The sequence below is a fragment of the Spea bombifrons genome, chromosome 7 (genome assembly GCF_027358695.1).
Source record: "Spea bombifrons isolate aSpeBom1 chromosome 7, aSpeBom1.2.pri, whole genome shotgun sequence".
Lineage (NCBI taxonomy): Eukaryota > Metazoa > Chordata > Amphibia > Anura > Pelobatidae > Spea > Spea bombifrons.
This window is the reverse complement of record NC_071093.1, coordinates 7,874,818-7,887,152: the sequence shown is the minus strand read 5'-3', so window position 1 is coordinate 7,887,152 and position 12,335 is coordinate 7,874,818. Positions and strand designations below refer to the sequence as shown.

Genomic DNA, 12,335 nt, shown 5'->3' with positions numbered 1-12,335 from the left:
GATTGCTTTGCAATGTCTTTTGATCCCAGATGTTAATAATCCAGACTTCTGGTCATTAAGATTCTGGCACATGGCATGGACACCATCATGCTGTCTCTTTCATATATCATAATTAGCAGTAAAAGAGGAATTTACCCTTCGTAAAGACATGCTACAGAGCACATAGATCTATGGACGTGTCTTTAAGGAAAGTATTGATTTTAACTTAAGTTGTATATATAGCTTTGTGTGGTTCAGGCATAAATGGGAAGGAAAACATCTCCAGCACATTAGTCTAAATGTTCACCTGTTGGCTGCATGAAATTACTATCCCAAGAGACAGGCAATCAGACCTGTAAGAGACTTCGATTTATAAGTCGCGTGTTCCAGTGCAATCCATAACATACTTTTATCAGATTAAGGTCTCATAGAACATGTCTCACGTTGTATATGCCTCTTGGAAGTCTTCAGAAACATCCAAATAACTGTAAAGGTCACAACCTTGTATGGGTTGGCTACTGGCAATTAGAATGATGGCCAATTTAATCTTACTAGCCAGAGACCAAGACATTAGACACAAAATAATTTGTAGTCCTCACTTATCTAGTGTTTAAAAAAGCAGATGGAGCTCTAAAGGGTATGTGGAGATATCTCAGCTGCTTCGGGCCTTCTTTGGAATCAGCATGTTGTTTTGCGTGGTTTTCAGAGACAATTCTTGATGGAGTCGTTGAGGTTGTGGGCTTTCAGTGATTTACAGGCACACAACTGACTTGCTCCTCACCACTGTGTCCAAGTCTTCGCATGCGAAACAGGAATATGTACGTTGGCATAGGTGGTGGCATTTGAGGCTGTTTTGGCCTTTTGTGGGAAAATAATGAAATGAAATGCATTTTATGGTGGACCAAACTGCTAACATCACGTCATCCTACATGAAATCTAACCTTCTCTTGAAATCTGAAAAGCATTATTAATAATGCGAATAAAATCATGTAGACCTTCAGTCCATTCCGACTAGCAATGGCTTGGCATGACTCTATATAACTGCAGCTTTGCTTCTTAGGCCACTGAAGAGAGACGACATGTGCCAGGAACAGAGGAATCCTCAGTCTTATTGTCCATGGTCATCTTTCCCATTTTTTTTTACCATACATGAATTCACATGGTAACTAGGGTGACCACATCTGCCATGTTTTCCAGGACAGATATAATATACTGCTGACCTGATAAAGTGCGGCCCTGCAGTATATGGGATGTATAAACTTAAATATTCAGTTATAAATCCCACACACTGCGCTTTACCTGTGCTGGTCAGCAATATATATAAATTATATTTGTCCGGGGAAAAACATGGCCAGTGTAATCACTATACTGGTGCTGTAAGTGTATTATAATTTAGATGCCCCACTACCCCTAAATCCATTCATTAAAATCCCTTTATTTCCCATGGCTGGGCTCAGAATCCTGCACCCTGCAGTTTGGCACTCTAGGAAGCTGCCTAATTTGGCATCTTGGACATGCTGGCATTGTTAATCCACCACTGAGCATTTGCCAATCCATCAATTAATCCGAGATGCAACACTTTTTTTTCTGACTATTGACAGTTGTCTGTCACAGGAAGGGAATTTATGCTTTGTTCCCACTGAAATATATGGTGTTGCAGCTCAGAGATTCCCACGGGCAAGTGCGGGCTCTACTGTCCCCCTCCTAATGACCGAATGCTAGGTAGAGAGCTACCAATTTACCTCCGCCAATAAAGTCATATCTAAGGCGTGATTGCTCCTTGTCCGTACTAGCAATCATAATAAAATAAACTTGCCAGCACATCAGAGCTACATGATTAGCAACCTGTACAAGGCCTTAGAGAGGCAGGAACAGAGAGAATAATGTACATCAGGTACTCCGCTTAGCATACATATGATTGACTGCCTTAATTACACCCTGCCGCTCTCCTATTCATCTTCAGCACTTAGGGTCAGTGACCAGGAATAGCAGGTCAAACCTTAATCTTGACAATGTCTTCTGAATGTCTTTTTGGCATTGACACAATATTGCCTTTCCAGTGTGGGGGGGAGGGGAATTTGCATTGGCACAATATGTACCTCTTTGAAAAGAGTACATCCTCCTAATGCAAGCCAATAGATTCTTAGAAGCACCTATACAAACACTGTGAAATTATGTATGTGTATAATTATATGCACTGGTTTCCAGCAAGAAATCAGCAACTGTCCTTTTTCCATCCTTAATATTGAAATTGTTACACTTTCTCTTTTGTGTATTATTATGTTTTTTTTTCATGATACAAACACAAAGTGATACAAATGTTTCTATTTCAGAATGACTATATCTTTTAACACATAATTTGGAAGATGGATTCGCTTCTCTAAAGACAGAATTATACAAGAAAGCACTTTATCTAATAAAGAAATTAACCCTTTATAGGAATGTTCATTTATCCAAAGGGACATATGACTATTGAACAATGAATTTTCTGAGTTCTTTCAGTAACAGGAGGGGTAGATCTACTAAGGTTACAAGAAAACTTAATGTGCCAATCCCAGCACCAGGGAAGAAATAGACAGATGGGTCTTTAAAGATGGCAGGGAGTTTATATGTACTTGTCACAGAGCAGAAGGGAATTCCTGTCTGTTGCATTGCAGGGTTTCTGGATAATGTAAGTTTATTTGAGCAGTAAAAGTATTTCCGGATGCTAAGAAGATAACAGAGAGATGTGCTCTCACCCACATGGCTAAGAATAGGATCCAAGCTGTATATCTGTATGGAAATGTTATGTAATTCTTCTATTGGTGACTCAGGATGCAGAGAATGAAACAAGAATTTTGGTGTAAAAAAATGAAAATCTTGTGTATGCTCATTGGGATATTTTTAGATACTATTTGCAGCCTACTCAAGGAGGAAGGAAGGCATTTTAAGACCATAATAATTTGATTGTGTCTGTGCCCCCCTCCCCATACTGTCCTTAAACACATCCATGCATATAATCAGACATATCGTTTTACCATGAAGAGGTTAAATGTTACAATTTAGGGGTTAAGGGGTGATTTGAGGTATATAATCCAAGAAGAATTCCACCTGGGACTCAGAGCAGAAGATCCTGCTGCAGAACATCTTTCACCTTATTATTCCTGCTACATGCACTTGTTCAATAAGAACACCAAAAAATGATTCATCACTTTAATAACAAAAAATAATTGTAAATTCAAGAGTTAACCATTGAAATGCCAGAGAGCAGTAAAACAGTGTCCTTTGGCACTATAATCTAAGGAAAGGGTTAACTGGTGGATGTTTAACACATCTGTCTACATATAGTAGTTAATAAGATACTCAAGTTTAAAAAAAATGTAAAAAAAAACAAAAACAAAACTATAGGACTGTTTCGATAGCAGAAGGAGGTTGGGAAATCGATTATATTCCATTTATAGAATCAGTAAAAAAAATGGTTAAAAACATCGATGAAATTCCATTTATAGAACCAGTAAAAAAAATAAAATGTAAATAAATGAGACATGCTGTAGATAGACACACATATGGTCGGTGTCTATATATAAACAGACACGTTACTGATGTAGTAAACACACACGCTGTGATTGTGTGGCATGCGTGTCAGTCCACGCGTGTCCTGTCAGCTGAAAGTCTACACGCACACTGTCACACACACACTTTCCAAGGGGTTGCCCACTGTTGGAAAGCCTGTTACAGAAAGTGAGAACCCGGCTCTTGCTCCCACCTTAAACCCAGATCTCTCTCACACTCTCCCACCGTGACGTTTCATCGGAAATTTACCAAAGCCAGAAACATTCAACTGCACTGCCCGAGAGAGGCTGGGGAGCCTGTCATTGGCGGATGTCGTTGCTGACGTAGGCTGACGCTGGCTGCTTGTAGTGTATGTTAGCGCTGGTATACCGAGCCCACATAAACAAAGGCACATTGGAGGGAAGGGCTCAGAGCGCTGATCACCGCTCACTACTAGCGCTGCTCCTGCCCCAGCCACAGGGATGTGCACACAGCTGCATGCCTAGAGGAGCTGCCCCCACAGCGCTGCAAGTAAGTGCCCTTTTATTTTATATATATATGTATAAAGTATCTATTCATTCTGGAGGAAAGGGAGACTTGTCACATATGAAACAGATGTTACTAATGTGCTTTATGTGTCTTTTATTTTATTTTGTGCACTATAAAGAGAGTGTTCTCAAAAGAGTGTCATGCAATACGAGAGTGTCTTCCAGATGTTGCCTGAAACAGGATCATTAAGGAATACTTTCATTCATTTAAATATATATATATATATATATATATATATATATATATATATATATATATATATATACAGATAACATATAGAGTGAGAGAGAAAAGATGACTGTAGCAATTAAAAGACAGGTGGCCTGAGCATGGTGATGATGGTACTGATTATTATTATTTAGCCCCTTTTTCTCTGCTGGGGACAAGTTGCTGGATACCTATCACATGTAATTACAGATCGCTTAGCTCTGTGTCAGTTCCTTAAGGAATCTATCACGTTGCTAGCTAGACATCTCCTGTCTGTGTTGTGAATACCCCTCTGTAGGGTTACCCCACAAAGTGTATATGGCAAGGAGGTTCACTGGATGATGATACCCCAGCTGGGGCAAGTTCCTGAATGCCCATATACTGCGTGCTTTGCTGGAGGATACTTGTTACCCTGCTGGCTCTGGGGGAGGTGATATCACCGTCTCCTAGTTACTGTACAGGGACCATCAGCTGAAAGGGTGATGCAAACCAATTAATATTGAAGTGATCTGGATGCCTTGATATTATGTCCTGCGCTAATAAGCTGTATTGCTGGAGCTTTTCAGTTCATTCTGTACACAGGGGTTTGCGATTTCAGCTCTAATGTCAGCCCAGTCACACAAGTTACTAAACGACATATCTTGATACAATGTATGACTTGTTCAGCAAGTTTCCTTTACTAAGGAATTCAAAGCCCTTCGAATTAAAACATACACGCCATTAGCATTTTCATTTAATATAGTTATATTATCTTTGTTATATTATATATATATATATATATATATACATTATATTACTTTATCATATATTATATGTTTATGCTGGAAAAATGGTGACTCAATGCTTAAATGAACAAAACATATTTTGCCCCAAATTGTATCTTAAATACACGAATATGGCACATCTAAAACCTTGTTGAAAAATAAAACACTATTATAATTATTACATTTCTCAGGCCTCCTTAAGGAAGCCTAATACTCTATGGTTATAGATTGCTTAAACAGGAAAGTGTGTTTGGTTATGGGCTAATTGATCAAATGGTTACTCTCAAATAACTTGAACAGCCTTTATGTACAGATTAGTGACTCACCAGATTAGTGGATATTAGTGATTTACAGTGGTGAAGTGTACACACTTGTTAGAACTGGTGCTACTTAAACAATTCCATAAGAACCTTTCTTCTGCACTCTTCTACTTTCCAGTTCTGTATTGATTTAGGTGTATGTTGCATTTAAAAGCACCACTTGTGATTAGACTTAAAGCTCATTTAAAATATATAGTGGATCTCGTGATGTTAATATATATATATATAATATATGTGTGTGTTTCTTCTTACATACTTACATTCTGTGTTTCAGAAACCTTTGCCGGAACCTGGGTTCTAAACAGAACGTTTTTGATTTCATCTTGGAAAGTTTGTCTTAACGATAATTACAACACTGTCCTCTTTCAATTCCATCGACAAGGAGCTGACCTCGGCTGAAGGTTTGTTTTTGCCCAATATATTCTTTTATATATGACCCTATTTTAGTTTGCGTGGGGGGTATTGCAATAACCGGATGAAGGGGTTAACTTTGCTATATTAATATTACGGAAAAAGACCCCCCCCCCATAGAAATCCTATATTTCTAGAAACACTTAGCTGATAGAATTGGGGAGTATCTGTAAGAGCATGTCCTGGCTACTTTGTTGTCCCAGTTATTCCCAATACCTTCCAGAAGGCTTGGCTTCACAGTTTTGATTTTGTCTTAGACCTCAGGAGTGTCTGGTTCGGTGCATTGTAAGGTTTTTTTTTGCATGCTTCCAGCACTCTAAGGGTTAAAATTAATAGATATTTTTGTGTAATAAATGAAACAATGGTCCATGAAGGGACCTAGAGCAGAAAGAAAGTGTATCAGGATGGGTATATATTAAATTGTTTCATTTGCAGCCATGCCCTGTGTTCAGGCTCAATATGGGTCATCGCCTCAAGGAGCCAGCCCAGCTTCCCAGAACTACAGTTACCACTCATCTGGAGAATACAGCTCCGATTTCTTAACTCCAGAGTTTGTGAAGTTTAGCATGGACCTCACCAACACTGAAATCACTGCCACCACTTCTCTCCCCAGTTTTAGTACCTTTATGGACAACTACAGTACCAGCTACGAAGTCAAGCCTCCTTGCTTGTATCAAATGCCCATCTCTGGCCAGCAGTCTTCTATAAAAGTTGAAGATATTCAAATGCACAGCTACCAGCAACACAGCCACTTGCCACCCCAAAGCGAGGAGATGATGCCACACTCAGGCTCTGTCTACTACAAACCCTCTTCACCTCCAACCTCCAGCACTCCGGGTTTCCCTGTCCAGCACAGTTCAATGTGGGATGACCCTGGCACACTTCACAGCTTCCATCAAAATTATGTTGCCACCACCCACATGATTGATCAGAGGAAAGGTCCTGTTTCCAGACTTTCCCTGTTCTCTTTCAAACAATCTCCGCCTGGAACTCCAGTGTCTAGTTGTCAAATGAGGTTTGATGGCCACCATGTTTCCATGAACCCCGAGCAGTCAGGAGCTCACCATGTGGTAGACGGACAGACTTTTGCAGTCCCTAACCCTATAAGAAAACAAGCATCTATGGGTTTTCCTGGACTCCAGCTTGGCCATGCATCTCAATTGATAGACAGCCAGGTCCCTTCTCCACCATCCAGAGGATCCCCATCAAACGAGGGTCTCTGTGCTGTATGTGGGGACAATGCTGCTTGCCAACACTATGGAGTTCGTACGTGTGAAGGGTGCAAAGGGTTTTTCAAGGTTAGTATGAGCATTTTAAAATATATTTAATACTTGTCACATATGTAATATCCATCCTACAAAAAATCTAGGAGGTCACACAACTTGAATTGAAGCTTCCTGAATTAATCTAATGTGTTCTACTTGTTCTCAAACACATTTCTGGAATTAGGTCCTAACAAATTGTAGTTCCGATGGAATTCTAGTCCTTCTAGCAGTCAACTTGGGGGCTTTTTTTTTTTTTACATACCCTAGCTATAAACTCATGTTTGGTAGAACATTAGTATGTGTATGTGCCTCTAAGAAGCCTTCCCATCAGATTTAAATTGGATAGGACAGAGAAAAGTGTCTGAGCTAACCAACTGGAACAGAATTCCCTATGGTAAAATTAAGTGATCTCTTTATTTCACTATCCTGATTGAATAATCTTATCATTTGAAATAGAGAAGTCTCCAAGGGATGGAAATAATATGAATGCCCACGGATTTCTATTTACTGAACGTCTACTCCTTCTCTTGGCATACAAAACACAGCTAGGAGCTTGCAAGAATAGCTCAAATGTTAATGCTATCAATTTCCTCCTGTTTAAATGCCCCACACAATAGCAAAGGCATCGCAAGACACCTCATTCTCATCACTTGGAATTCTGGCTTTAATGAGAATTAACAAATCAAAGTCGGATTCCATCTCCTTTTCCTTACCCATTTCTTTATTTTTTTCCTTCTGTCTCCTTCAGCGCACAGTCCAGAAAAATGCCAAATATGTTTGTTTAGCGAATAAAAACTGTCCGGTTGACAAACGACGCAGGAACAGATGTCAGTATTGTCGCTTTCAGAAGTGCCTAGCAGTCGGCATGGTCAAGGAAGGTATAGATCAAAATCATTCCTTATATATTCTTTACGATGTATAAATTTATAAGTTTGTGCTTGATGTCCCATTTGTTTTGTAAATACAGCGATAGACTCCGCTTGTGTTAATATTACACACTTCCCTGGTTCTATTTGTGTAGATGCAATAGTTATTCTGCAATATTATATTAAGCAAATGTATAGGGGCACATATTAGAAAAGCCTATATATAAATGTATGTAGACATAGGTGTATCAGTGATCCTACTGCAAAAAAATAAAATAAAAGGTATTTTTATTAAAAAAAGAGCAGTCTTATTTAAGGAGGAAATCTGATTGTTTAATATAATAGATTGCAAGCTTTTGAGACTACAGAACAGGTGCATACCATGCATTTAATTGAACCCTTTTGGTAGAAAGGGTTTAATAGATTGCAAGCTTTTGAGACTACAGAACAGGTCAATAGCATGTATTTAATTAAGAATAAGTAGTCAGTTAAGGAGCACATTTGGCAAAGATGCTGTAATATAATTAATTGCAAGCTTTCACGACTGTTCTGTACAACACGCCTGATGAAGAGTCCTATATAGCCTCCAGAGCTTGCGATCTATTACACTATAGTAATCGTAATCCTAGGATATATATAGGATTACTATATAAAAAAAAATAAATATATATATATATTTTTTTTTACCAATTTTTCTCCGTTTTCTTTCTGTAGCTAACAGGGTACCGTTTTAAGGGTCTCAATTAAGAAATTGTTTTTTTATGAGTGATTTCTTTGCTTTAGGAAAGTGGTTGCATTTGTTGTCCCTGATTTGCAGTAAATTTGAAGCACATAGACTAATAGGTGCCCCCCACACTGGGCACATGCCAGGGCCAGGGAATTTAATGTCTGGCAGAATGTGATGTGCTTTGTGTGTGTTACAAGCAGCAGCACAAAGGAGTCAAGGGTGTCTTTGTAATGAGTGAGAAAACAATGCGTGGCAGGAATTTGAGTGGGTGCTCAATGTGAACATCTCGTTTTTTTCTGTGTCCTGCAGTGGTTCGTACAGACAGTTTAAAGGGACGGAGGGGTCGCTTGCCATCCAAACCCAAGAGCCCCCAGGAGCCATCACCCCCCAGCCCCCCGGTGAGCCTGATCAGTGCCCTGGTGAGAGCCCACGTCGACTCCAATCCTGCAGTGAGCAGCTTGGACTATTCCAGGGTAAGTGGGTGTCCTGTATGGGGTGGATCTCTGCTACCCTCAGCCAGCACTGGAGACCCCATCAGGGGCATTTAAATGACCCATTTCCCCGCTGCATCCCCAGATGCAAATGCTTTTATGCCAGTGCTCCTGAAGCTAATTCCCTTTGACACCTAATTCCGAAGATCACAGATTATCACACACATCATGCAATCATGTATGCACACTGAGTACTTGCAAACATTTACAGATTTCCACCCTAAACCTTTCAACTCTTTTTTAATAATAATAAAAATATTTTCTATTAAAAAATATTTTCTGTATTGAACTGCCATTAGGGAAATGTCTATTTTCGAAGCATTTTATTTGTAAAACAACCATCATTAAATTAATTACAACAGAAATTCCACCTCTGTGATCAAAATCAGTATTAATAACAAAGCTCTTCTATTATAAGGGAGGATGGTAAATTGACACCATTTTCAGAAGATCACAAATTATTAGCCAAAAAAGTAAAATATACTGCTTTTCACCTTAAACTTCAAATAATAATAAAAATATATTTTAATATTAGGAATATATTATTTTCTGTATTAAAACACAATTAGGGAAAATATAAATATATATTCAAAGCAAACTTATTTTATCTATAAAAATTAATTACAACTAAGCCGTTTTAATTATTTTAATAGCAAATATCTCCTATGATAAAGGAGGATTGTAATTTCATGGGTTAAATGTTCATCTCATTGAGTATTTTTTAAATTGTATTATTACCATTCTTTGTTACTTATTTTATTCAGAATTAATTTTAGTATTTAATAACAATCTTTGTAGTATATTAAATTTGAATATATTTTATTAGTTTCAGGCTAACCCAGAATTTCAGATGACTGGAGATGACACACAACATATACAGCAATTCTATGATCTCCTCACTGGATCTATGGAGATCATTAGAGGTTGGGCAGATAAGATCCCAGGGTTTTCTGAGCTCCACAAACAGGATCAAGATCTTCTCTTCGAATCAGCTTTCTTGGAACTCTTTGTATTACGATTAGCATACAGGTAATTATTAAATTACATTTTGATTGTCATATTGCGAACCTTTTTCAAAGGTCAATTGATTCTTATTTTATTGGTAATTGGGATGTTTATTATTCTCATACTAATTCTTTTTGGGGGGGATTTGTCTTCTAATTAATTGCAGGTCTAACCCATCAGAGGGCAAGCTGATTTTCTGCAATGGTGTGGTCTTACACAGGCTGCAGTGTGTCCGTGGGTTTGGGGAGTGGATAGATTCCATTGTGGAATTTTCCTCTAATCTGCAAAGTATGAGCATTGACATATCTGCATTTTCCTGTATTGCTGCACTGGCTATGGTTACAGGTTAGTATTTTCTAAAACTCAATTTAGAACAGTGCATTTTTCTGCGTGGGAAAAAAAAAACGCGAGTGGGAGACTTTAATAATATTCCTTTTTTTCTTCTGTAGAGAGACATGGCCTTAAAGAACCAAAAAGAGTAGAGGAACTTCAGAACAAGATTGTCAACTGCCTGAAAGATCACGTGACTTTTAATAATGGGGGGTTAAATCGCCCCAATTACCTTTCCAAGCTCCTTGGGAAGCTTCCTGAACTCCGCACCCTTTGCACACAGGGTCTACAACGCATTTTCTATCTCAAACTAGAAGATCTGGTGCCCCCTCCAGCCATTATTGACAAACTCTTCCTGGACACTTTACCCTTCTAAGACATTTCAGTAAACCCTTAAGAAACTTTACCCAGTTTGAGGACTCTGCTTATGAAAAGCTGCAGTTTGCCAGGAGAAACCCATGCCGTCTTTGCCAAGGGCAGAAGGGAGGACTGGCATCCTTGGCCACTTCTTGGATACCAAGATTGAAATCAACAAACACACTGCTATCAACTTTTAAGGTTTTGCCAAAATTCCTTATATACTACAAGAGACAACGTCTTAATAATAAAAAGTATATTTGCTCAGCTAAGAACGACCCAAATTCCTAGAGTATTATGGTGACCCACCAACATTACCCTGCCAGAGACTAAAGTTTTCTGTTGTAAAGGAAAGCTGTAATATATTGTGAAAAAATAATAAAAAATAATAATAATAAATGTTCAGTGGGTGGCATGAAGAAGGATAACGGCTTGTACATGTATAAGATACAGTTTAGCTATTTTTAATTATTTTGTGCCTATTTATGAATAAATATCAAACCGATTCTACAAGCTGTGTTTGCAAAAAAAAAAAATAGAAAAAATAATTAAAAATCACAAAAAATGATAAAGCTTAAAAAAGAAGCATGTTTATACAGTGCTAGATCGGGAAAAGTTATAGGCAATTGCTATTTCAGTAATGTCTATATTATATAAATAGTATTCAGACACTATGTAGTCTGTTAGATTTTATAAAGATTGGTAGTTATACGAAATTTAATTTTGTTTCTCAACTGTACCATAAGTGGGAATATGTATTATTAATTAATAATCACGACAGAGGACACATTGTGTTTGTAACACCGTCCAACATTCCTTGTTTGTAAGTGTTGTATGTACTGTTGATGTTGATATAAAAGGTTTATATCTTAATTATTTTGTTGTCTATGGCTAAGTTAAACTTGCATGCAAAAGCTTTTATCAGTTTCCAGTTAATGCATACATCACTGGAAATTACCGAGCACTTTGAATTATTTTCCCCAAATTTTACAAAAAGATTGTCAACTAATATATTATTTCATGTTTAAGTAAAATTTGAAACATTGCCATAATCTTATTTTAGTAAGTGGTTTTTGTATGTTTCAGCATCATACCAACCAAGAGTTAATACATCTCTTGCAGAATTTATTTAAAGAACATGCTTCAGGCTTATACTATATACCCAAGTGGATAGATTATATATTTTATGGAGGATCAAAGATAATGTGTTTAAAACACGAAAAAATGCGACTTTTAATTATTTTATTTGTGGGTTAATTTTAACTTCGTGAAGCTAGTAGCGGTCACATCAAAGGAATATTATATGATCAATGGAATATTTGGAGATTAATATCATATGATATAAGATATTTGAAATTAGAATAACGTATTTTAATTAAATTGAGGGAATTTTATTGTACACAATTTTTCTTGGGGGGGGATTTTCAAAATGATAAAACTCAACACAAAAAAGAAATAATTTATTATGTACTGTTAGGAGATAATACTGTATTTATGATTTTAAAAGTTGTGAAAAATATACCCAGAAATACG

At 37.5% G+C, this 12,335-nt stretch overlaps 1 protein-coding gene across 2 annotated transcripts; it reads left to right on the top strand.

Moving 5' to 3' along the window:
* Positions 1 to 3,918: 3,918 nt before the first annotated feature.
* NR4A2 (nuclear receptor subfamily 4 group A member 2) lies at positions 3,919 to 11,857 on the top strand. 2 transcript variants are annotated; one of them, XM_053471427.1, is made up of 8 exons: positions 3,919 to 4,041; positions 5,625 to 5,751; positions 6,375 to 7,059; positions 7,775 to 7,904; positions 8,929 to 9,092; positions 9,937 to 10,139; positions 10,282 to 10,460; positions 10,565 to 11,857. In XM_053471427.1, exons 3-8 carry the CDS (start codon positions 6,388 to 6,390, stop codon positions 10,819 to 10,821), a joined length of 1,605 nt encoding a protein of 534 aa, XP_053327402.1. In that variant the 5' UTR covers positions 3,919 to 4,041; positions 5,625 to 5,751; positions 6,375 to 6,387; the 3' UTR covers positions 10,822 to 11,857. The 2 variants fall into 2 exon arrangements, with proteins under 2 accessions (XP_053327402.1, XP_053327401.1); XM_053471426.1 differs by having other exon boundaries at positions 6,197 to 7,059.
* The last annotated feature ends 478 nt before the right edge of the window (positions 11,858 to 12,335 follow it).